This window comes from Perissodus microlepis, chromosome 4 (genome assembly GCF_051167445.1).
Source record: "Perissodus microlepis isolate ML-2025 ecotype Zambia chromosome 4, ASM5116744v1, whole genome shotgun sequence".
Classification (NCBI taxonomy): Eukaryota; Metazoa; Chordata; class Actinopteri; order Cichliformes; family Cichlidae; genus Perissodus; species Perissodus microlepis.
Genome location: NC_140464.1, coordinates 28,928,007 through 28,955,912, shown reverse-complemented (window position 1 = coordinate 28,955,912; position 27,906 = coordinate 28,928,007). Strand labels below are relative to the sequence as shown.

Below are 27,906 nucleotides of genomic sequence, written 5' to 3'. Positions count from 1 at the left end.
AAAACATTCCAGTTAAAACCACTCTACAGTTTGTGTTGCTCTCTGTCGCCCTCTGTTGTTCAGCTCTGAACATAAAGTTTTGTTACTGAGGAAAGGAAACTTTCCTCAGTAACAAACCTGAGGCTTATTTTGCTATAAAAATCAGCCAATTTCAGGGCAGACGCAGGGCAGATAAAGACATGGACCCCAGTGAGTCATTTGAGTTCCTGTGCATAGAGATTGTCTTTTATAAAAAACAGCTGAGCTAGGTCCCAGTTAGATGGTAATGTGTGTTCTTATGTTGGGTTGTAGTGACAGCTGTGTGCTCTGCTGCAGGAGCAGGTAAGCCAGGGGTGTCCAACTCCACGCCTCGAGGGGCGGTGTCCTGCAGGTTTTAGATGTGTCCTTGATCCAACACAGCTGATTCAAATGGCTAAATTACCTCCTCAACATGTCTTGAAGTTCTCTAGAGGCCTGGTAATGAACTAATCATGTGATTCAGGTGTGTTGACCCAGGGTGATACCTAAAACCTACATGACACCATCCCTTGAGACCTGGAGTTGGACACCCCTGAGGTAAGCAGTTTATTTAACTTTACCTCATTTGAATCGAAGGCCGATCCAGGTCTGCTCCATGTCTTGTTTTCCTGCAGTAGGTGCTGTAGTCGCTGCTCCTGCTCTTCTGGGAGCTGCTGGTTTCACCTCAGCTGGAATAGCTGCAGGCATGATGTCATTTGCTGCAGCTGCTAATGGAGGAGGAGTGGCAGCCGGAAGTGTGATGGCTGTTTTGCAGTCAGCAGGTAAATTAATAATTAGACGTTTCATTAGGATTTTAACTTGCAACAACATACAAAAATAAAAAGTCCATGAAAATATCATAATTTTAGATTAGATAATGACACTATGCTGTATCATTATGATAATTATGGTCATTATGATAAACATAACTATGACATCATCAATGATATTACAACAATAACTCTGAATAATGATGATGATAATGATACAGTTCACGGCTAGATAAAGTTGGCTGTCATCTTTATAGCAGTGTATGCTATGACTTCTTATAATGATAATGATAGAGTACACTGTGATATCAGCAGGGCTGAAGTGATATTTAGTCATTAGGCACAAAGCATAAGTATTTATCAGTTTCTTTGTCTAATGGTGCTGCAGGTGCAGCTGGTCTGTCAGCTACTGCTGGTCCCGCTGTGGCTGGTGCTGGAGCAGCAGTGGGTTGGCTGGTGAGTTTCATCAGCTGAAAATCACGAAGAACTCGTATATTTGCTTTATGCCAAAACTGGAAGTCTTGTTATTCTTCTCAAGCTTGTTTTCATCATTGTGTTGTGTTTTAATTGTGTTCATTATGATACATTTATATTAAAATTAAGTATTATGGTGCAAAGTTTTAAACCACGTGTGTATCATTAATGCAGCTAACTGTATACACAGTTACAAGGAAAAGACATGATTGTGTGTACAAGTCAGAGAGACGACTGAACGTCTCAGTGAAACAAAATCTGTTTTCATCTGTTCTTTTGGAACATTTGTGTGTGGCATTTTCAATCAGCTGTCTTGTGGAACAGCATCCAAAACACTGATGGACTTTTATTATGTACAGCCTTGATATTCTCTCAGAAGTTGAGAAAATATCAGGGCTGAAAAGCCAGATTTGAAAAAAGTCTTTATTTCCTTCCATATCTGCATCTCAATTTATATTATTGTGGGTAATTTCACTCCAGTAATTGTCAATGTTGTAAACACATGCCTGCAATCACAACGACTGCCTCACCTGTCAATGAAATACAAAAAGATATCAAATAAATTCTTTTGCAACGAGCAAGTAATAATAATTCTTACAGGCTATATGAAGGCATAACATCATTATAAAAAAAATACAGACTCACATATCTCTTCCCAGTGCATGTGCATGCTTTCAAAGATAACTCAGATGACACCAAAAACTCAACTGCAGATATGGAGGTATGTGAAATATGTTTTTTTTCCAGTGTCCAATTACTGCCACATGCCCCATTTCATATGACAAAACCAGTTTTAATTCCACCTTGTTTATACATTATACAGCTTTTTACCACCTTCATAAGAAAAAGAAATTACATAATGAGTGATGTGTTGGTGAAAAAAGTACATTGAGATGATACAACAAAAAATGCAGCATGAAGCAAAGTTGGACGAGCTGTTATTTTTTTTAAATTGATCTATGAAACAGATTTTATGAAGGGATCTCTTGATAGCTGCACTGAGTGATTTTGTTTGCTGAAATGTTCTATTTCCAATTGTAAACTGATTTTCAAGAGCACTAATTAAAAGGCTAGAACAGCAGCTAGTTTGCTTTTCTTCCACCTCAATTTACAGAGAAATAGCGCGTTTTGGGAACATTTCTTCCCATTTCTTTGGAATTATAGTACTACTATCACGTACTACACAAACAGTAATGTAGTACACACACATTTAGTATAAAGTTGGTAGCTTAGAGTATTTCTTGGAACTGTGGGGAAATGCATGTATTGTCTGACTTAGATGCAATAGTGTTGGGAATTCTTCCAGCAGGACCCTGCTGTGAGCATGAGAGTACTGACAGCAATGATACGAAGTTATACGAGGATTATGAGGACAGCGAAGTAGATAAAGTTTATGTTCTTACAGTTTTCTGAGTATACACTTGAAATCTTTAAACAATGGAGGAATTATTCACATTCTTCACTTTACAACAAAGTACTAACATCACCCTGTGAATATTACATCCTGTATTTGTAGCATTAATATTATGTGAGAACAATGCAATCAGTAAAAATTGGAATCAAAGAGCTCAGAAACATATTGTTATTCTTTTAAATATTTTGTTTTGTTTATATTTTTATTTATTGTCAACAATCTTCATTTAATATAATATTACAGCAAATTTGGTTAACTATTTCTATTCAGGCCTGACACTGGCACAGCCAGATATTCAAAGCCTTCATTTTTTAAAATCAGTTTCATACATTGAATAGTTTTCACTTCTTACAAAATTTAATTCTCAGAAGTTTTTTTTTTTCTTTTTTTAAATCAAGTCATTTCAGTTTTATCTATACAGCACCAAATCACAACAACGGTCGCTTTATATTGTAAGGTAGACGCTACAATTTATGTCACAATAGCAGGAAGTCAGGACCTGAAATTCAGACTGGGCAGACCGTTCTATCACAAAGGTTTGTTTTTTATTCAGAGGCAGTGTGACCAAGAAGTCAGAGGACTTAGGTTGAGGGATTTGCGTAGAGAGAGAGTGATAGAGAATTGATGGGGTGTTTCAGATAATCTGGGTTAACTGTTCCCGTGAAATTTCAGGAGTTAAGAGGTGTTAGTCCGTATAAGGCGAAAAAGGGAGGGATCGGTGGCCAGCGGGCAGGCAGGTGGAGGGCTCAGAGTTCCATGATCCATTCAGAACCATTAAGGGGAGATAGCTTGAGGTCTTTGACCAGCGCGATCTGCTTAAGCTGACCAGCTGGAACAAATAGAGAACTAGTTGCCACACAAGTAGAAATAAACACTAGTAGGCAGATCAGAGTACCACTGAAGAGGTGAAGAGAGTCTGGTGAAGCTCTGTGGCACAGGGCGTCCTTAAATACTGCCTGCTCCATGAAGCGATGCAGCTCAGCAGGAAAGATCGGAGTCCAATTCTCGGACTCTGCCCTAGGGTGGACCCCTCCTCTCCAGAGGAAGGGAGAGAAGGAAAAAGATTTTCCATGAAACAAGGAGAGAAATTCTGGGTTCATGATAATTTGATCTCTTATCAGTCCAATTTAACCCACAAATCTGAAGCTTCAGTCCCTAAATTAACCAAATGTAATGTTTCTTTAATCAGCACAGTAATCTTCAGCTCTGCTTGTCAGTATAAAGATGTTTGTAGTCAAATATGAATTATCTGACATGAAAAACGTGTATTGAGTAGAACAATGTGATTCCTTTCAAAACATGAGTAATTGTTACTAAAAATGTGGTGTACTGTACTTTAATCATGAAAAACAAGGACTTTTCAAACTGAGTCCAATCTTTTGAGCAGTAGTTTATATTGTATGTTTGTGTCTGACTGTATCTGATTAAGGTTTTGTCAGCATTTTGAAACAAAGACTCAACTTTCTAGCTCTGTATTTCAACAAAAATTGAGCTGAACTATTCCAATGGCGGTGAAAAACTCTCCCTAACAAGTCCACTTTATTGTGTGTTCATTGGCGTTTTCTTATCAGTGGCTCATGTTCAACAAATCCACTTTTGCATTCATATTAACACTGATCTGTCACGCTTATCAGTGGCTCATGGTTGCTTAAAGCCTATGTCTGTACTTGAGCACAGAGGCAGAGCATCATTCAATCCTGCCAGCTGCCTGTCTTAGCAGCATTTCAAGGATGACAGACTCCACTTTCTCTGCCGCTCATAACTTTTTAACAGTCTGTCCCTGTCCTGATACTCTACATCATCTGCTTTAATCAATAACCATGGACTCTCACTGCAATGTACGCTACAGCTCAAAAGTTTGAATCAAGTTAGAAATGTCATGTTTTATGAAGAAAATAAAGGTTAGTTTGATGTTGAATAACACAAAATTAATCAGTCAGGTAAAGAAATATAAATGCTTAATAGTAACACTGAGCATAACTCAGGAATGAGGTTGGAATATCTACGCAGGTGTACACGGGCCCATTTTCATCAACAATGCCTCCTGTCTTCCAGTGGTACATTGTGTTATCTACTGTAAGTTTATCACATTAAATCCCAACTTATCAGTCAAGAACACTTTTACCAAAGATATCAGCACAGAAAAAAAATACTTTGCTGATTAAGAAAATAATACATGTTCCCGTATTACTGTGTGGATCTTTTCACACTGATTAATCCAAGTTGGCACTTTTCTGTGAACATTTGGATGTGCCACTGCCTTCAGCTTTTTATCAGCTTCACTCATGAAAGAACTTTCATTTCTAAAAAAATCGCTTTTTTAAATAAATCATTTATAAATCCTTTACTTCCACCTATTTCAAGATTTTATTAGAAAAAAGCCAAACGCCCCAGATCCCAAACAAAACCATATTTGTTTTTGTGATCTCTGCAACAATGGTCACAGTGGCTGATTTAATTTAAGCACATTTTGCCCCATTGAAATCATCTGGGTAACAAATTAAGCCTTCATACTTATCAGGGTGCAGGAGTGGGCTCATTCTTGTGTTAGCTATTAATTCCATCTTATCCAAAGCTTACATAACACGGGTATTTTCTTCTTTTTTTCTTTCTTTTAAACTGGCTTTCTTTACATACACAAATTTAAAGATTTCTCAGGTCAACTCACTTCTACAATGTTTTTCTTTCATTTTTGATGAACACCTGTCTCTGCTAATTTTTGCTGTGTACTTTTCATGTTGACATCCCCCAGGACAACATCACAAAAACCTGTTTTATTGTGAATACATATGTGTGATGGCTCTTAGAAATCTATATCCTCTTCCAGGTTTTGGTGGCTACTTGTATTTAGAGCAATATTTGTCACCGTGGTTAGTTACTCAACTGAGACTATATATGGACCTCAGCAACCTCAGTTTCTATCACTTATTCTTCCAGGTCATTTGGGATTATTTAAATTTTATTTGCTTTACACACGCATTTACACACTACACAAATTACAGACAAACTGGTGATATTCTTGCCTTGTAAATACATTTATTTTTTTTCAGTGAGGTGTATATATTTTGTCTTTCCCTTTCAGCCAGGGGTGTGACATGAATGGTGGCTGATGTATGTGATGACAGTCACACATAATTAAGGGTAAACGCTGAACTTAATCACCTGAAATCATCATAACATTTAGATTTTCTGGAAACAAACACATTTATTGTATAATGATAATGTGAGTAAAGGATGAAATACACAATGCGCTTGTTAAGATATTTACCAGTGAAATTCAGAGACTCGTTAGTTAATTCATAATGTTACAGATTTAGGGCCTTTCACACAGGAATTGGTCAACAATTGAATGACTATAAAATGTATTGAGTCTTTGGATGCACTAATGAAGCTCTGAGGTATGCTGGATTTCATCACTGTTAGTAGAAACAAGTCATCTGACTGACAGACAGAAGGTCAAGACCTCAGCAGGACAGTTCATCCTCAACATTTAATCTTATTCAGCTTGTTTTAGAACTGCAGAAGCTTCTTGGATGAGAGGTGAATTGTCTTCATGAAAATAAATGAAGTCCATTCGCTTTCTTTCCAAGCTCTTTAAAATGGACAGCTTATTGTAAGTAGGTTCTAAACCGCTTTACATTGATAAATGTTTCTGTGGATTCATGTAGAAATGCATTAAAGCATCATAGTCAAGGGAACAGGGGAAAGAGGCACATAAACTCTGACTATCTTGCACTGCCCTCTGCTGAGAGTGAGTGAAAACACTTTTACTTCATTTTGATTCATTTGAATTTGAAGTTTGAAGTTCATTTTGAACTTGAATATAACTTTTATATGACTCAATTTATATAGCACCAATTCACAAAACAGCTATATAATATAAAGTGTTAGTACTTTAAATGCTTAAGGAGATTTGTGTGATAGTAGTATTTACTTGTCTAAGATGGTACAAAAATGATACCTCCTAGATTTTGGTGCTTTTTAATAAATCCATGTAGCATAATGTGCTACAGTCATATTTGTTATATTCCAACATGTGCTATACAAAACTCAGATGTTTTTGACATAATTACATAATGACTGATATAGTTACATATTATGGTTCTTCTTTACATCTACGTCTTGAAAGACTGTTTCTCTGTGAGGAAATCCCAGTCTGCTATGGCAGCTCCAACATGCAGTACATTTTTTGATAACTTTAATACATACATGTTTTATAAAGATACAAAAATAACAGATGAGATTAAAAAATATGTTTATTTTTTGTTCTTTAGACTAATATGGGGACATATTTCAGTTCACATTTTTGCGTCAGTTATGACATATTATTGTTAGTTTGGTGAGGGCACCAGGAATGCCACTGTGCCGGACCCCAATGCAGTATCAACAAGTCACTGCTGGTCATCAAAGAAGATGTGAGGCCTGATCTTCACAGACCAGATTCACATATTAGGTCTTATTTAGAAAGCGTTGGGCAGTGATCAGGTATGTATCAGGATCACTTAAAAGAGCAAAGATTATCTCAATGTAATCGCTTCCACTTAGGGTTATTTCAATAGAAACAGCTGAGACCTTTAACAGCTCTGTTCTAACGCATCCTCCTGAGCTCATACCTACATGTACGTCTCAGTGGTAGATTTCAAATGACATGGAACATATCAAACCTCTAAGAGACATGCCTAATTGTATTGGTAGTGAATGGATGTATCTTTAACTCACCACGTTTTGTGATCACTTTCTTCAGTGAGTCTGATGAGCTGGCGTTGATGAAGATGACCTTCATCAAGCTCCTCAGTCTGCTTTTTAAATTTATCATTCACAGCATGCAGAGACTTGAATTTGAGTGAGAAATCAAACTTGAGTGAGTGTTAAATAACTGTATGAAGGCAGCATTTATGTGTAGGTTTCTTTGCTGCTGTATTCACACTGACAACCAACCACTACATGCTCTTAAATTTATGCACGTCGTTTATGTGTGTGTGTGTGTGTGTGTGTGTGATAATACCTTTGTCATTTTTATTGTCTTTTTTTTCCACAGTAGCAAGCTCTAAGCCTCTATTGTGTTCAGGAGGTTCTCCAAAGTCAGCAACTCCATTTATTTGCTTCATGAAGTAGTGCTTTAAATATAAATTTAGCCAGTTTTCTGTGGTTTTATGTTATATTATACCTTCCACTTTTATATTAGAATCTGTGAGTGGTCCTAGGCTGCACTTACATGGCATTGTATATGAAGTATATATGTCTCTGCTTTCTTTTGGTTTTTTTAATTACTGACCATGTCACTGTTAGATATACAGGAGTTGAGCCAAATGCATCCCTGTAGTACACAGTTACCTTGGTTGGTCTTGCAAGGTCATGATTCCTGGCGGAAAATTTGTGCGAAATGAAGAGTTTCCCACATTTTTTTGCAATGCAGCATATTTGAGGAGAGGGTGGCCTCCTTTAAGTTCCTCAGCACCCACATATCTGAGGACCTATCTTGGTCCACAAACACATCAACCCTAGTGAAGAAAGCCCAGCAGTGCCTCCATTTCCTGAGGGTTTGGAGATGGAACAGGCTGCAGACTGACCTACTAGTGTCCTTCTACCGAGCCACTATCTGTGTGGTACGCTGGTTGCACGACAGCTGACAAGAGGAGAGTGCAGAGGGTCATCAAAACTGCAGAGAAGGTGATCGGCTGTCCACTGTCCCCCCTGGACTCCATTGCCAGCTCGAGATGTCTCTCCAGAGCCAGGGGAATTATAAAGGACCACCTCCACCCTAACCACCACTTCTTCAACATCCTGCCCTCTGGAAAAAGGTTGAGATTACTAAACTAAAGAACAGCTTCTTCCCGTGGGCTGACAGAACTCTTAATGCAAACTAAGAGTGTGAACAGACTTCTCCAACACATCCACTCTGACGCTTCTAATCAACTACGTTGCTGCCATCCCATGTGCAATATCTCAGTCTTTCCATGTTCTGTGCAATATTTTTGGCACATGTGTAATATCTTTGGTATGTGCAATATTTTGGTCTCACTGGAACTACCACCTCCACCCTAACTGACCATAGCCACTCCACCCTTATTTATTTATTATATTATATAACTGACCTTGTATACAGCCCACAATGTTTCTCTGTCAATGTTTCTACATACACTATGTACATAGTTACTCACATATATGTATACATATTGCTTTTTTCCCTCATTGTATATTGTTTTCTTTACTTTTGCACCTTTGTGGTCCATCTACCCAATTTCGCTGTGCAAGAAACCGCACAATGACAATAAAAGCTGTAAGTCTCTTTAAGTCTTTATTTTCTCTTTTATTCCCAAAGTTTTGCACATTTACAGTTTCAGTAGTGAAAATGGTTTCAATGTCCAGATTCTGTGTGCACAGACATAATCAAGTTTCGACCTTGGCAGATTAGTGTCTGTGTGTGGCTGCAGGAATGTGAAAGATAATAAATATGTCACCAGCCTATCATTATGCATAACTCTGAATGAAATGGTGTTATTTATGGTGTATTTGTTGAACACAGAATCATGATTTACATGTGATTTTGCTGATAGTTAAGGATGCTTAATTACTTATTATTGATCAGAATATAATCAGGTGTAAGTTTAATAAATAAAAGGGGTATAAAAATATAGTGATGACTCTAAGACAGGCCTCACACTGACGCCGGGATGCTGCTTGGCAAAATCTGATATTTCATTCCTACCCAGTATCATGGTCCTCCAGTTTCCTGCCTTACCCGCTTCTCTCTCTCTCTTTGTCTCTAACCACACTTTGTTTTGCAGTGCCTTCCTCCAGCATCTGGCTGACTGCACTTGGGTTGACTTGGGTACTTGGGTCGTCATCCGGTTCCTTTAAGCTGGAGGAGGACTGTCATTCAACGCCGGATTGCTGACTAAACAGTTAGTGAAGTTTGGTTTCTGCCACATCTAATCGTTTGTCTTCTTTGTTTGCCTTAAAGCTGCCACTTACCTTCTGTTCCTGTTTGTACAGGAATCGAGTGAGAGGGCTGAGTGAGTGTTTGGACTGTGAGTATTTTGGGGTCAGTTTGGTGGATTTGTCTCTGGCCATCCCTGTGGCATGGATGAGTGGCCTTCTGGATAACCTGCTGTTCTTGAGATATAGTTTGCAAATTCTTTACTTCCCTGTGTGAATTGCCGGGACTGTAAATAAATGCTGGTAATTCCTTAGTCCACGTTTTGAATCCTTCCAACCACTCACCATGACGCCCAGACTCTTGGTACCCGCAAAGATTACAGTAAACACACTCTTGCATTATTCAATTCAGGTGCTGAGCAGAACTTTATTGATCATTCTCTTGCAGCAAAAGTCCTTCTGCTTCTTTAAACTCTGCCTGCCTCTGCTCTAAATGGTTCCCGACTCAATGACTCATAGAACACTAAACTCAAAAGAGTTTGGAAAAAGACATCATCGAGCAATTATTCAGTGGTGAATATGTATATAAATGTAATAGGTTAATAATGAATGTTTAAAAACTTTCCTGTGATTATTTTCATGTTGGCTTGAAATAAAATATATTCCTCTGGTGTTACTGCAGCTTACTGTGAAATCTCAAGCTGACCAATCTTGCCATCATTTATTGTCAACACTTATTGACATTTTTTTTATGTGGTTGTATTTCAGATGTTTATGAAGTTCAGGTCATTATAAATGATAATGAACTGTTGATGGTGAGGATACATTCTCATAGTCGTTCTCTTCATCACTAGTTTCCTCTTCCTTATCATTATCCACACCTAATGATGGTGAGGATACATTCTCATAGTTGTCTCCTTCATCATTAGTTTCCCCTTCATCTTCCCTGTGACCGTCTACGCTCACACAGGCCTCCTTGGGCTTGTTGTAATTGTCATTTGGGCTCACTTCCTCATAATCATGATCTTCATCACTCACTAGGTCATCATAATCATCACTCGCTTCTTCATCCAGTACTGCAACTTCTTTGATTTTTTCATTAGTTTCCACTGCATCAACATTCACATAGTCCTCCTCATCATCCTCTTCATCTGCATTGATATAATTATTCCTGACTCTGACAGACACTGAAACACAAGTAAGGGAAAACAATGCAAATTTGTAATATGTATGAACATGCAAACAATGTGATGAATAATTATTCATAATTGTGTGTCCTGGTGAGCACACACTTTGACTTTGGACGAGGATTCCAGGCTGCTTGGTTGCTTGTGATCTTCTGCACAGCAGCCACATCACTAATGGCAGCAGCAGGAGCAGCAGCAGGATTCCAACAGATACCGAGGACACCAGCATCATCAAAGACACTAGGAGGAGAAAATTTGATCAGTGTATCCATAAAAACTACTTCTCATTTATGTTTCAGTCGAGAGCATGTAGTTTTCACCCACATCGTATGTCATTCACACCAGTCTAGTTTCCAGAGTTTGGCTACAGAACACTGCTCAGCAGGAACAGATACACAGTCAACAGTTCTCATCTTGACTGTTGGACATAACCAATGTGACACCACACAGTGGTTAGTGAAGTCCTGTGGTGAAGCCTTGAGCTCAGCGTTTTTGCCATCTTAATCAAACTTCCCCATCTTGGGGAACTTTTCAAACGAGAAGTGACAAACAAGGCGGGGATCTGACAAACTGAAGGAACACTACACGCTCAACTTAAAAACCTACTTACTTACTAAAAGTAATTGTAAAAATATGACAGCGTCCCCAGCACCAAAAGAAAGAAAGGCTAAATTAATTCAATTAGATGAAACCAGTAAAAAACTTAAAATCATTTTCATCAATTTAATGTAAGCAGTTATTTACAAGTTTAAACAGTCTTAACAGACTGTCTCAAAACTTTACTGTGGTTCACTAGTGATTACTGAGAATTCTGCTAATGACAGACAATATAATGTCCAGACTGAGAGAAAGCTAAAACAGGAAAGATGGTTAAGAAAGTATGTTTATTCTATTTTTATTCTATTGTATATAGTATTTTATTTGATTCTATTCTGTTATGTACAGTATCTTATTCTTATTCTTATCATCTTATCCAGTCCAGTGTTTTTCTAATTTTTGCTATGTAACTTTGCACTGTCCACTTTCTGCTCAAAACAAGCTGGAAGAAAATTATATGATTGAAGTACATCCTAGCACAGGATTACTCTGAAAAGACTGATTACTGCATTTGTTTTTGGTTTTTTTGGAAACTTCAGACTCATATCTTTCTGTTTCTATTCACGTTTGTTTCTATACTGGAACAGTCTTTACGTCTGCTTCTTCTTTTTCTGGTTTTAAATGTAAACATTTAGAAATTAACAGAATGAACAGAGAAGCCTGAAAAATACAGATACACAGTGTGCACAGAAGACTTGTCAAAGTGACATTTCTTATTATTTGTTTGTAATTAAAACATAAAAAAGCATAAACTGTGTAATATATATAGGTGTAAGTGCTGTACTTACATTTAATGATGACACTAATGGGTGCAATTACAGCAGATCTGAATGTCCTTGTGGACACTGTGACCTCATACACACAGCTGTAGTTGCCCTGATGTTCATACTCAGCTACAGGGAAACTAAAGGAGGCTGAGTTGTTGACTGCTGGCTCTGTGAGGTTGGAGCCAGAGAAGCTCAGAATAAAATGTCCACTGGAAAATGTGGAGTTAATGGAACAGGTGAGGACAAAGCTGTAACCCCTGGTGATATGTGCACCCTCAGGACCCCAGACAAGTCCTGCATTAGGAGACGTCAAGGAGATGCTGGGCCTCTGTAGTCTCACTGTGTGAAAGTGACATTAGGATTAAGGATGAAAGGCCAGCATTGACTCTTTTAGGCCTCAACTTAACATTTAGCTCTTTAGCTGCTAAATGCTCCACAGTGTGTAATAGTTTGTTTCCAGTAGTCTGTGTTTCGTCCTCAGTACTGTGGGCCTTGAGAGCATTTTGTCAGCCACCCAGAAATTTTATGAAAAAAGAGCTGCGGTTATAAATACAAGAAAGAACTACTGCAGTATCCTCTTATAAGCATTGGTATTGATTATTTATGATCATACTTGTATTTGTTTTCTTACCTGTAACAGAGAGCCTAAACAAGTCACTTAGTGGGGAGCAAAATTCTTGACTTGGGCCGCTTTTCTGATACTGACACTGGTACGATCCCTCATCATCAAAGTCTACTTCAGGAATATTAAAGGTAGCAGAGTTTGTGTTTGAGTTTTGGGTCCTGTTGAATGAATCTGATGTTTTCATCAGAATGAACGTTCCACCTAAAGTTTGAGTTGAGATTGAACAAGTGATTCCAATGTTCTGACCCCAGGTCACCTCACCAGCAGGACTGATGGAGATATTGGGTTTTGGAAAGATTACTGAAAAGAGACACAAAAAGCAGCACAATAATACATTTGTTGTAGCTCACTGATCACCCTACTTATAGAAAACAAATGAAACATGATGTTCAGGAAAGTGTATTTCTTCTTACCAGTAACAGAGATTCTGACAGAGTCACTGAGGGGGGAGCTGAATGTGTTACTTGAAATGCGTTTCTCATACTGACACTGGTACAATCCATCATCACTGAAGTCCACTCTGTGGATATTGAAGGTAGCAGATCTGGATCCTGTTTCAGTCTGACTGAAACTGCTTGAGGTTTTCTTGAGGGTGAAAGTTCCATCTAAGAACTCAGATGAGACGGAACAAGTGATGCTGATGTTCTGACCCCAGCTAACCTGACCTTCATTTACAGAGATGCTGGGTTTTGGGAGACTTACTAACAAAAAAAAAAAAAAAAAAGAATAGTGTTAGTTTTAATAGATCACAAAGTCAAGCTACACCGATGTCCTCAGCTAATCCCAATAACAATCCATATCACCCCATGGCTCAACTGATGCCAGTTTACATATCCAACTGGCAATTCTCTTTAGTGACATTCTCACTGCAAGCCACATTGCAAACCACTATCACCTCCACTTTGCCTTCTCAAGCTCTACATGAATCAGTACCATGTCTGCTGGCAATAAAATCCAGTTTAGAAAAGATGAGAGCAAGATGGTATCTGGGACAGAAACAAAAACATTATACTGCTAACACAACTTTGGTTCTTTCCAAGCATAGACAGTATAATAACACTAGAGGTGGGAAGTAACAAAGTGCAAATACTTTGTTACTGTACTTAAGTACAATTTTCAGGTATCTGTACTTAAGTAATTTTTTTCTGACTACTTTTTACTTTTACTCCCTACATTGTTAAACAAATATCTGTACTTTCTACTCCTTACATTTTCAAAACTTGCTCTTTATCTGTGGTTTAACGCATTTGGGGGGAGTTATTGTTTGTTACCGCTAGCCTTCATGACACCAATTTAAACCTAGACAGTAACACTTGAAAGGCAGTCCTGTTCATTTATTAATCACCAGGGATGGCAAGAGAGGTAAAGAGAGAGAAAGAGAGATGGCATTGGCCAAAGTTTATGGGTTAAAAGTGGGACAGTGGTTTATTTTATTTTATTTTTTTTTTTTTTATGTTTTTTTGCACAACACTGAAACGACTGTAGGTGTCTGTAAGTTGCAGTTGCAGTATCTAGCTAGCCCTACTGAAGAGGAATGAAAATGAGGGGAGTGACTTTTTAAGTGTCAGGTCATTTCAAATGCAACATTTTTATCAGCTCAACAAACATCAGCAAACACACAAACTGTTGGTGAGCAGTTTGTCTCACAGTGTGTTGCTAGCTAAAGGTCCAGCTACTGTATTTCACAGGTAGAGAAATAAATCTCACCCATAGTTGGAGAAAGATAAGAAAGATTGGACAAGACGAACAGAGGTTAGATTTGAAGGTCTCAGTGGGATTTGATAAACTGGAAATGTAAAGCTTACATGTAAGTCCTCATGTTTTTAAAACGGACATTGAGCCGGTACATATGAAATTGTGTTTTGCGGGATAAACAGGTTAATTTGCTATAATGTGGTGGATTTAAAGTAAAGAACAGTGTGTGACTGGTGCACAGTGGCTGTGGTTTCATGGGCAGAGTTAGGTTACATCTGCGGTGTAATTGCATTACACAGCAGGATGTTAACGGAACCGGTGTGAATGCGGGAGTGAATGTGAGCGCGAATGGTTGTCTGTCCCTGTGTGTTAGCCCTGCGACAGACTGGCGACCTGTCCAGGGTGTACTCCCCCTTTCGCCCTATGACAGCTGGGATAGGCTCCAGTGCCCCCCGAAATCCTGAAAAGGATAAGCGGAAGCGAATGGATGGATGGATGTTAACGGAACCAATCAGTGTAATTAGTTAGGATGGCAGCTAGAGTAGTCCAAATGGATACCAAGGTTCAAAAGATTTTCTCTTGCAAGTAATTTGAATGTGAGTTTGGAAGAAAATCAAGTCAACATTTTGATTTATTTCTTCACTGACTAAGTTAACTGCTAAGCAGAGGACAACATATCGGGGGTACATGATGGATTCGAGGCTGTTTTCAGCATGCTTAAATTCAACATGCGCAGACAGGGAGATAATGAGACAGTGGATGCTTTTTTTGTGACTGCGCTCTATGCACTAGCACAACACTGCAACTATGGAGTGCTACATGATGAGCTGATACGTGACAGGCTTGATGTCGGTCTCACGGACAAACGGCTATCAGAATGAATGCAGCTTGACTCAGATTTGACCCTGCAGAAGTCTATCAACATATCAACATAAAGTCAGACATAAGCCCAGCTGGACTGGCCATCAGGCATATTGGGCATTTGCCTGGTGGGCCAATGATAATTTTTTGTTTTTATGAGCTTTTTTGTTTTGTTTTGATTTTTTGTAATGGTATAAACAATAAAAGGTGGTGGATTGGCCAATGTGTCATGATCGACTCTGGGCTGGACCATTTACAACCGAGGACGTCGGACACACCCTCCCCTTTGCTTGGGCAGCGGCTCTGAAACCAATCTTATCATGGACAAACAGAAGAAAATGGTTTTGCGGTATCCATATTGAGGTTAAAAAGAACGTGATTTGTTCAGTTCTTCAGCTAGAATGAAAAAAAGACACAAAGCTGGAGTTATTCTGTCTTTATGCTGCACAGCTGCCTCTTCTTCTCTCATTCTCTCCCTCTCCTGTTGCTACTTCAATCATGAAACTGATCAATGATCAGCTGATCGGCTTTTCTGTTGCAAGTTTCGTCTTTCTTGTTTGTTTATCGCCCACTTTGTGACAGAAAGAGGAAACCTGTGGATGTCATGCTAAACAACAGCAGTACGGTTAAGCTTGATAAGCTGTTTTTAGAATTTATTTAATATTACTTTCTGGTATCAGCTGATGTTTGCTGGAGCCACAGCCGTAAAAGCTGTTGGTCATGATATCGGTTTGGATATCTGGTGAGAGGGAAACATGAAGATGAAACCAGGAGATGTCCTTCCCACATCGCAAGCAGGTCTGGCCCGGATCTGGTATCAAGCCTGCACTGCTGGCTGACTTCTGGCATCATAAGACGTATGTCATCCAGATATGGGCCAGGCCTGGCATAGATAGCGCTGTCCAGATGAAAATGACTCTTGCCTACACTCTGTGCTAGGCAGGATCTAAAAAGCTGGCATCACCTTGAACACTGACAAGTGTGACATCGCAAAACAGCAGATGACATTTTTAGGTCATGTTCTGTTGGCCAGCGCTCTCTGTTGCTTGCGCTGGGTTTTGCTTGCCAGCGCTGGGTTTTGCTTGCCAGCGCAGTATCTCCTGCACTGCCTGGGTTTTGCTTTCCAGCGCAAGCAAAACCCAGGCAGTGCAGGAGATACTGTCATGATTTGCGTGGCAGATCATCAGGAGGAGGATTTGAACCCCATACGCAAGCACGGACAATAGCATAGTGAGAAAATTTATTAACAATGAAAGGCAAAATCAAAACCAAAGCGGAGCATGCAGGGAGCTATGCTAACGAAAACCTAAACTGGGAACAGCTACAGAATAACAATGAAAAGAACAAAAACCTGCAATGAGAAACGAGAAACTTGAAACATGAAAACCTGAAATGTGAAAACCTTGGAACATGGAGAAACACACGGCAGAAATACAGGGGTAGACACGCAGACAAACCAGCAACTAACACAGTGAAACGCAAGGCTTAAATACACAGAGGGACAATGAGGGAATGAGACACAGAAGGGAAACACAGCTGGGAGGAACGAGACCTAACGACACAGGGGGAGCAAAACTAGAAACACAGACATCAGACATGAACATGAACCTTCAAAATAAAACAGGAAACAAGAAACAAAGATGCAGAATGTAAGAATGTAACACATGGAACTCAAACAATACATGAGACAACAAATCCTTAAACACAAATAAACAGAAACATGGAACTCTAATAATAATAATAAACAAAGCACCAGAGAACCAAATGATAATGACCCGGTGGTGCCAGTGTCCGGCAGCCTCGCCTCTGTCAGTGCGCCCCAGGGCAGCTGTGGCTACAATGTAGCTTGCCATCACCAGTGTGTGAATGTGTGTGTGGATGACTGAATGTAGTGTAAAGCGAAACACTCGCAGAAGCCGGTGTACCCGCTGAAACGCCATGCATTTATCGGGACTTTCAACCCCAGGTAGGCTTAGCGAAAGTTTGTTAAATTAAAATATGTATTCAGAAATTTTAAAACACAAGATATGGGATGGGGTGAATTCTAAGAAATTTGTTTTACTTCACAGGTTAAGTAGAGTTAAGACTCTTGTTATGTAATATTTCTTACAGGTTACCCCCCCCCCCCCCCCCCCCCCAAAAAAAAAAACAAAAACAAAAAACAAACATCTCCATTGAGACTGTGTCAGCTCCCAAACAGACATAAAACACACTAAAAACCATCAATAAACAACTTAAACATAAACAATTACAAAGAAAGAACAATACAGTATCCACATCTGAACCAAAGAGTAAAACAGTGAAATGTGGATTATTAAATATTAGGTCTCTCTCCTCCAAGTCTCTGTTAGTACATAACCTAATAATTGATCAACAAATCTATTTACTCTGCCTTACAGAAACCTGGTTGCAGCAGGATGATTATGTTAGTTTAAATGAATCAACACCTCCGAGTCATTCTAACTACCAGAAACCTCGAAGCAAAGGCCGAGGGGGCGGTGTGGCAGCAATTTTTCACACCAGACTATTAATCAACGAAAGACCAAGACAGACTTTTTATTCATTTGAAAGCCTGATACTTAGCCTCGTCCACCCCAGCTGTAAAACTCAGAAACCAGTCTTACTTGTTATCATCTATCGTCCACCTTACACAGAGTTTCTCTCTGATTTCTCAGACTTTTTATCTGATTTAGTTCTCAGCTCAGATAAAATAATTATTGTGGGTGATTTTAACATCCATGTAGATGCTAAAAATGACAGCCTCAACATGGCATTTGATCTGTTATTAGACTGAATTGGCTTCTCTCAAAATGTAAAAGAACCCACCCACCACTTTAATCACACTCTAGATCTTGTTTTAACATATGGCATAGAAACTGAACATTTAACAGTGTTTCCTGAAAACCCTCTCCTGTCTGATCATTTCCTGATAACATTTACATTTACAATAATTGATTACACAGCAGTGGAGAGCAGACTTTATCACAGTAGATGTCTTTCTGAAAGTGCTGTAACTAAGTTTAAGAATGTAATCCACCCACTGTTATCCTCTTCAATGCCCTGTACCAACACAGAGCAGAGCAGCTATCTGAACGCTACTCCAACAGAGGTCGATTATCTTGTTAATAATTTCACCTCCTCACTACGTACGACTCTGGATACTGTAGCTCCTGTGAAAACTAAGGCCTCAAATCAGAAGTACCTGACTCTGTGGTATAATTCTCAAACCACGGAGAATTATAGCTATCTGCTTTAGGCAGATAACTGCCTACGAGTTATCTGCTCGTAAGCTGCCTATGAGCAGATAACTCGTAGGCAACTTACGAGTTATCTGCCTAAAGCAGATAGCTCGTAAGCTGGAGAGGAAATGGTGTGTCACAAATTTAGAGGATCATCATTTAGCCTGGAGAAATAGTTTGTTGCTTTATAAGAAAGCCCTCCGCAAAGCCAGAACATCTTACTATTCATCACTGATTGAAGAAAATAAGAACAACCCCAGGTTTCTCTTCAGCTCTGTAGCCAGGCTGACAAAAAGTCAGAGCGCTGTTGAGCCAACCATCCCTTTAACGTTAACTAGTAATGACTTCATGAACTTCTTCGCAAATAAAATTTTAATCATTAGAGAAAAAATTACCAATAATCATCCCACAGATGTAATATTATCTACAGCTACTCTTAGTACCATTGATGTTCATTTAGACTCTTTTTCTCCAATTGATCTTTCTGAGTTAACTTCAATAATTACTTCCTCCAAACCATCAACGTGTCTTTTAGACCCCATTCCTACAAAACTGCTCAAAGAAGTCCTGCCATTGATTAATTCTTCGATCTTAAATATGATCAACCTATCTCTAATGGTCGGCTATGTACCACAGGCCTTCAAGTTGGCCACTGTTCCCTCTAAGCTGAGCGCGTGAGCAATCGCGTACTGCTGACACAGTCTCCGCGCACAGAAAATCAGTGAAATAAAATAAATACATGTATTTATTTTAATTCCAATTCAGGCTGGATTTTTTTTTTTGTGCGCAGCGCAGATTTTCTGTGTGGGGAGACCATGTCAGCAGTGCGCGATTGCTCACGCGCTCAGCTTAGAGGGAACATTGAAGCTGGCTGTAGTTAAACCTTTACTTTACAGTGAAATGTGGATTATTAAATATTAGGTCTCTCTCCTCCAAGTCTCTGTTAGTACATGACTTAATAATTGATCAACAAATTGATTTACTCTGCCTTACAGAAACCTGGTTGCAGCAGGATGATTATGTTAGTTTAAATGAATCAACACCTCCGAGTCATTCTAACTACCAGAAACCTCGAAGCACAGGCCGAGGGGGCGGTGTGGCAGCAATTTTTCACACCAGCCTATTAATTAATGAAAGACCAAGACAGACTTTTAATTCATTTGAAAGCCTGATGCTTAACATTGTCCACCCCAGCTGTGAAACTCAGAAACCAGTTTTACTTGTTATCATCTATCGTCCACCTGGGCCTTACACAGAGTTTCTGTCTGATTTCTCAGACTTTATATCTAATTTAGTTCTGAGCTCAAATAAAATAATTATTGTGGGTGATTTTAACATCCATGTAGATGCTAAAAATGACAGCCTCAACATGGCATTTAGTCTGTTATTAGACTCAATCGGCTTCTCTCGAAATGTAAAAGAACCCACCCACCACTTTAATCACACTCTAGATCTTGTTTTAACATATGGCATAGAAACTGAACATTTAACAGTGTTTCCTGAAAACCCTCTCCTGTCTGATCATTTCCTGATAACATTTACATTTACAATAATTGATTACACAGCAGTGGAGAGTAGATTTTATCAAAGTAGATGTCTTTCTGAAAGCGCTGTAACTAAGTTTAAGAATATAATCCACCCACTGTTATCATCTTCAATGCCCTGTACCAACACAGAGCAGAGCAGCTATCTGAACGCTACCCCAACAGAGGTCGATTATCTTGTTAATAATTTCACCTCCTCACTACGTACGACTCTGGATACTGTAGCTCCAGTGAAAACTAAGGTCTCTAATCAGAAGTACCTGACTCCGTGGTATAATTCTCAAACACGTACCCTAAAGCAGATGACTCATAATCTGGAGAGGAAATGGCGTGTCACAAATTTAGAGGATCATCATTTAGCCTGGAGAAATAGTTTGCTGCTTTATAAGAAAGCCCTCCGCAAAGCCAGAACATCTTACTATTCATCACTGATTGAAGAAAATAAGAACAACCCCAGGTTTCTCTTCAGCACTGTAGCCAGGCTGACAAACAGTCAGAGCTCTGTTGAGCCAACCATCCCTTTAACGTTAACTAGTAATGACTTCATGAACTTCTTCACAAATAAAATTTTTATCATTAGAGAAAAAATTACCAGTAATCATCCCACAGATGTAATATTATCTACAGCTACTCTTAGTACCATTGGTGTTAAGTTAGACTCTTTTTCTCCAATTGATCTTTCTGAGTTAACTTCAATAATTACTTCCTCCAAACCATCAACGTGTCTTTTAGACCCCATTCCTACAAAACTGCTCAAAGAAGTCCTGCCATTAATTAATTCTTCGATCTTAAATATGATCAACCTATCTCTAATAATCGGCTATGTACCACAGGCCTTCAAGCTGGCTGTAGTTAAACCTTTACTCAAAAAGCCATCTCTAGACCCAGCAGTCTTAGCTAATTATAGGCCAATCTCCAACATTCCTTTCATATCAAAAATCCTTGAAAGAGTAGTTGTCAAACAGCTAACAGATCATCTGCAGAGGAATGGTTTATTTGAAGAGTTTCAGTCAGGTTTCAGAGCTCATCACAGCACAGAAACAGCTTTAGTGAAGGTTACAAATGATCTTCTTATGGCCTCTGACAGTGGACTCATCTCTGTGCTTGTCCTGCTAGACCTCAGTGCAGCGTTCGATACTGTTGACCATAATATCCTATTAGAGCGATTAGAACATGCTGTAGGTATTACAGGTACTGCACTGCAGTGGTTTGTATCATATCTATCTAATAGACTCCAATTTGTGCATGTAAATGGAGAGTCCTCTTCATACACTGAGGTTAATTATGGAGTTCCACAGGGTTCAGTGCTTGGACCAATTCTGTTTACATTATACATGCTTCCCTTAGGCAGCATCATTAGAAGACATAGCATACATTTTCACTGCTATGCAGATGACACCCAGCTCTATCTGTCCATGAAGCCAGATAACACACACCAATTAGTTAAACTGCAGGAATGTCTTAAAGACATAAAGACCTGGATGGCCGCTAACTTTCTGCTTCTTAATTCAGATAAAACTGAGGTTATTGTACTCGGCCCTGAAAATCTTAGAAATATGGTATCTAACCAGATTCATACTCTGGATGGCATTACCTTGGCCTCCAGTAACGCTGTGAGGAACCTTGGAGTCATTTTTGACCAGGACATGTCCTTCAACGCACATATTAAACAAATATGTAAGACTGCTTTCTTCCATTTGCGCAACATCTCTAAAATTAGAAATATCCTGTCTCAGAGTGACGCTGAAAAACTAGTTCATGCATTTATTACTTCCAGGCTGGACTACTGTAATTCATTATTATCAGGATGTCCAAAAAACTCACTGAAAAGCCTTCAGCTAATCCAAAATGCTGCAGCAAGAGTACTGACAGGGACTAGAAGGAGAGCGCATATTTCTCCTGTTTTGGCTTCCCTTCATTGGCTTCCTGTTAAATCCAGAATTGAATTCAAAATCCTGCTCCTCACATACAAGGTCTTAAATAATCAGGCCCCATCTTATCTTAATGACCTTGTAGTACCATATCACCCTATTAGAGCACTTCGCTCTCGCTCTGCAGGCCTACTTGTTGTTCCTAGAGTATTTAAAAGTAGAATGGGAGTCAGAGCCTTCAGTTTTCAGGCCCCTCTTCTGTGGAACCAGCTTCCAGTTTGGATTCGGGAGACAGAAACTATCTCTACTTTTAAGATTAGGCTTAAAACTTTCCTTTTTGCTAAAGCATATCGGTAGGGCTGGACCAGGTGACCCTGAATCCTCCCTTAGTTATGCTGCAATAGACGTAGGCTGCCGGGGGATTCCCATGATGCATTGAGTATTTCCTTTTCAGTCACCTTTCTCACTCACTATGTATTAATAGACCTCTCTGCATTGAATCATATCTGTTATTAACCTCTGTCTCTCTTCCACAGCATGTCTTTTATCCTGTCTTCCTTCTCTCACCCCAACCGGTCGCAGCAGATGGCCGCCCCTCCCTGAGCCTGGTTCTGCCGGAGGTTTCTTCCTGTTAAAAGGGAGTTTTTTCTTCCCACTGTCGCCAAAGTGCTTGCTCATAGGGGGTCATATGATTGTTGGGTTTTTCTCTGTATCTATGAAGCGCCTTGAGGCGACTTTTGTTGTGATTTGGCGCTATATAAATAAAATTGAATTGAATTTAATTGAATTGAATTGAATTACTTAAAAAACCATCCCTTATATCTTAGCTAATTATAGGCCAATCTCTAATGGCTTATTTGAAGAGTTTCAGTCAGGTTTCAGAGCTCATCACAGCACAGAAACAGCTTTAGTGAAGGTTACAAATGATCTTCTTATGGCCTCTGACAGTGGACTGATCTCTGTGCTTGTCCTGCTAGACCTCAGTGCAGCATTCGATACTGTTGACCATAATATCCTATTAGAGCGATTAGAACATGCTGTAGGTATTACAGGTACTGTGCTGCAGTGGTTTGTATCATATCTATCTAGTAGACTCCAATTTGTACATGTAAATGGAGAGTCCTCTTCACACACTGAGGTTAATTATGGAGTTCCACAGGGTTCAGTGCTAGGACCAATTCTGTTTACACTATACATGCTCCCCCTAGGCAGCATCATTAGAAGACATAGCATACATTTTCACTGCTATGCAGATGACACCCAGCTCTATCTGTCCATGAAGCCAGATAACACACACCAATTAGTTAAACTGCAGGAATGTCTTAAAGACATAAAGACCTGGATGGCCGCTAACTTTCTGCTTCTTAATTCAGATCAAACTGAGGTTATTGTACTCGGCCCTGAAAATCTTAGAAATATGGTATCTAACCAGATTCTTGCTCTGGATGGCATTACCATGGCCTCCAGTAACGCTGTGAGGAACCTTGGAGTTATTTTTGACCAAGACATGTCCTTCAACGCACATATTAAACAAATATGTAAGACTGCTTTCTTCCATTTGTGCAACATCTCTAAAATTAAAAATATCCTGTCTCAGAGTGACGCTGAAAAACTAGTTCATGCATTTATTACTTCCAGGCTTGACTACTGTAATTCATTATTAACAAGAAGTCCTAAAAACTCCCTGAAAAGCCTTCAGCTAATCCAAAATGCTGCAGCAAGAGTCCTGACAGGGACTAGAAAGAGAGAGCAGATTTCTCCTGTTTTGGCTTCCCTTCATTGGCTTCCTGTTAAATCCAGAATTGAATTCAAAATCCTGCTCCTCACATACAAGGTCTTAAATAATCAGGCCTCATCTTATCTTAATGACCTTGTAGCACCATATCACCCTATTAGAGCACTTCGCTCTCACACTGCAGGCTTAGTTGTTGTTCCTAGAGTAATTAAAAGTAGTATGGGAGGCAGAGCCTTCAGTTTTTCCTTTCCAGTCACCTTTCTCACTCACTATGTGTTAATAGACCTCTCTGCATTGAATCATACCTGTTATTAACCTCTGTCTCTCTCCCACAGCAGGTCTTTATCCTGTTTCCTTCTCTCACTACAAACCGGTCGCAGCAGATGGCCCCGCCCCTCCCTGATCCTGGTTCTGGTTTCTTCCTGTTAAAAGGGAGTTTTTCCTTCCCACTGTCGCCAAAGTGCTTGCTCATAGGGGGTCATATGATTGTTGGGTTTTTCTCTGTATCTGTTATTGTACAATCTACTGTACAATATAAAGCGCCTCGAGGCGTCTGTTGTTGTGATTTAGCGCTAGATAAATAAAATTGAATTGAAATTGAATTGAATTGTCATCGACAGCATACCTTGTAATCACGCTGAACTGGGATAAATGGCTTACGTCTGCTGACTCATCCAGAGCGAGAGAAAAGAATGGTGCTGCATTTATGTCCTTCGCTTATGTTGCCTCAATTTGATTTGCCATCATGATGGTACAATTGTGAACAGTTTTTGCCGACAGAGGCATATCTTTTACTCGTTTGATTATCTTGTCTGTATCTGAAAAGTCGCCAAAAAGTTAACTAGCAACATCAAGTTGTCCCCCACAGGACATTTCGATGCAAATGTAGTATGGCGTGTGTCGAAGTGGCGCTTTATATCTGACCGTTTCATCGATCCAATTTTATCATTGCATATTAGACACACTGCAGAACCTGCTCTCTCCACATAGGTGAATTCCTCTGTCCATTCCTGCTGAAAAGTACAATATTCGTCATCTTTTTTTCTTTTAGCCATCTTCGATAAAAGGGTTTCTGCAATTAGCTAGCTGACTACTTGATTAAAAGGAGGGAAGCTTACACAGAGGAATGTATTATCCAATAAAAATTTGGTGTTGTCCCGGAGGACAGCTGTGATTGGCTCCAGCCATCCGCAACCATCAACATGAGCGGTAGAAAATGAATTGATTGAAATACATGGGAATGTTTTATATTTTTAACATCATATTTCTTTTATTATTAAAGATTTGCCTGCGAGCCAGATGCAGCCATCAAAACAGCCACATCTGGCTCACGAGCCTTAGGTTTCCGACCCCTGCTCTAAACAATCAAGAAGAAATTTACAGTAAAACACCAAACATACACGGTAAGAAACTGACTCACTGTTCTCTGTTAAATGTAATGGGTTTTTTTTCTGTTTTGTTTTTTGTTTCAGAATTCCTCAAAGACAGTTTCTTTGCATCTGATTTGTTAAAGTTTTATGTTTATAAGTACACCAAGCCTTAAAGCTGTTTGTGTCAAAGCAGAGTCCTGGATTTGTTGGGTTTGCTTGACTTCAGTTTATTTTTTTCTTTCTTTTTTCTTTTCCTTAATGTTTTTAAGAGCCACACTGGAAAGGAGTCAAGAAAAGAGAGCCTCACTGTTTGATGTTATCCTCATGTAAAAGATGCACACTTTGCAGAAAGCCATGGATACCCATACTTAAACCCATGTTTAAAATCTCCTCTACACACCAGCTGCTGCTTTTCTTGTTTGCCTGAGTAACTTACTGTGTGTGGGTGTGTTAGTATGTGAAGGTGTTGTGATGTTTAGTTATGAGCCATTTTTGTGTTTCTGCCCATGTATCTATGTGAATATGCTTGATCAATCATGCTGATACGCAAGTTATTTGCATAAAAATGTAGTTTCACCATTTTACATGAGAACATTTTAGGCTGGTACAAATCAGCTGCAGTGCATTTAAATATATTTTCAATTACACATTAGGAACATGGTCTCTGTGGTGAACCACACTGTCATTTCTGCTTGTACTCTTAGGACAGGATTCTGTCATTTGACAAGACAGAGTTAGATGGCAAAATATTAATAACATCATGTGGAGGAAACATGATGGGTTTTGACCCCATGTACCTTACATGGTTGAAGGAGAAAATTAAGTTTATCAAGTTGTTTTGTGTATTTTTTCTCACCTGAACAAACAACACCAGCATCCTCACCATGGTTACAGTTGTGTGTCCCAAATCCTCTGTGTCCACACTCAGTTAGAGAACTTTCACTTCCTGAACAGGCCACATTATCAAGCCAGATTTTCCCACTTCCTGGACCAAAGTGAGCAGATGCAGTGGCCTCCACTGCTGTCCCGCAGCCCAGCTGTCTACAGACCACTTTTGCATCATTTAAGTCCCAGTCATCATCACAGACTGTTCCCCAGTCATTCCTGTGGTAGATTTCTACTCTTCCATAGCACTGAGTGGAGCCAGACCCAGATAATCTGATCAGACCTATCAGGCACAAGGCATTCCTATATTTTAATATTCCCTGAAACTGAAGTCAGACTTAATGCATATTATACAAGAACATGATGACCTGTAATACCTTTTCTCACCTGAACAGACAACACCAGCATCCTCGCCATGTCCACAGTTGTGTTTCCCAAATCCTCTGTGTCCACACTCAGTTAGAGAACTCTCACTTCCTGAACAGGCCACATCATCAAGCCAGGTTTCTCCAGTGCCTTGACCAAAGTGAGCAGATGAAGTGGCTTCCACTGCTGTCCCGCACCCCAGCTGTCTACAGGCCACCTTAGCATCCTTAAAGTCCCAGTCATCATCACAGACTGTTCCCCACGCACTGCTGTGGTAGATTTCTACTCTTCCAGAGCACCGAGTGGACCCAGACCCAGATAATCTGATATGAGCACCTAGTCACAGGCACATTTGCTTAAAGAGTGTTAGTGTTTCTTTTTTTGTTATATGGTCATGGCAAAACTCAAACACATTTACCAACAATAATAATTATGAAAGATAACATACTTTGTATCATTTAATTTCTGAAGAAACCAAAAGAAACCTAATCAACATAACTCAGCCCAATTTTCCTTCTTCTCTTTCAGTTTGGCCCAGTTATAGTGACTGGGTCACAGAGTTGTTCATATAAACAGAGAAAGATGCATTTATTCATCACAAATTATCAGAACATTATCTCACCTGAACAGACAACACCAGCATCTTCGTCATGTCCACAGTTGTGTGTCCCAAATCCTCTGTGTCCACACGCAGTTATAGAACTTTCACTTCCTGAACAGGCCACATCATCAAGCCAGATTTGTCCACTTCCTGGACCAAAGTGAGCAGATACAGTGGCTTCCACTGCTGCCCTACAGCCCAGCTGTCTGCAGACCACTTGAGCATCATTCATGTCCCATCCATCATCACAGACTGTTCCCCAGGAGCCACTGTGATAGATTTCAACTCTTCCAGAGCACCGAGTGGACCCAGACCCAGCTAGTCTGATCTGACCTATCAGCACATAATATAAACTATATTTAATATTTTCTTCAAGTTGAAATATTCATATGAGACACATAAGAAGAAACTTACCTGCTGCAGGTGTGGAGGACGCAAAGAGACAAGAAACTGATGAAGAGGAAAACATGGGATTGCTTATGATATAAAGTTAGTTAAAAATAATGTAACAAAAAAAAGAAAAAAGAAAAAAAACTAAAAACTGAGTCTTAAAGATGTATTCATACTGCTTCTGTATCACAGTTATTATAGTTTTGTATTTTTTTACTTTTTGTTCTTAATTTATTTTCACTTTAGTTAGTTTCCAGAGTTTCATTTCTTATTTCAGTTTCTTTTTTATTATTTGAACATGATGAAACTTAGTTTAGTTTTAATTGATTTAGGAAAATCACTACAGGTGTTACAATGAACAAACATAATCTTTTGAAAGCAGTTCACTTGGGCTTGTAGACTCAAGTTTCAAGTCTACCAATGCCTCATCGGGCAAGTTGTAATAAAATTTTCACTAAAAATAACTATATTCCATCTAAATTTTTATTTTAGTTTAGTTAACTAAAACATTTTATTTTTTACATATAGTTTTAGTTAACTATAATATTCTTGATCTGTACAATATAAAGAAAAACATTATACGAAATGGAAGATTTTCTTACCAAGGGTAAAGATGTGAAGCACCTTCAGCTGCCCCAT

General features: G+C 39.2%; 1 protein-coding gene across 1 annotated transcript; it reads right to left on the bottom strand.

Annotated features, from left to right (window-relative positions):
* Positions 1-10,017: 10,017 nt before the first annotated feature.
* Positions 10,018-27,906, bottom strand: LOC146389208 (uncharacterized). Its single transcript, XM_084924726.1, has 8 exons — positions 27,870-27,906; positions 27,292-27,327; positions 26,899-27,210; positions 26,298-26,612; positions 12,717-13,010; positions 12,107-12,424; positions 10,827-10,961; positions 10,018-10,721 (listed from the first exon to the last, which is right to left on the bottom strand). The coding sequence occupies exons 1-8, from the start codon at positions 27,904-27,906 to the stop codon at positions 10,324-10,326; spliced, it is 1,845 nt and encodes a 614-aa protein (XP_084780852.1). The 3' UTR covers positions 10,018-10,323.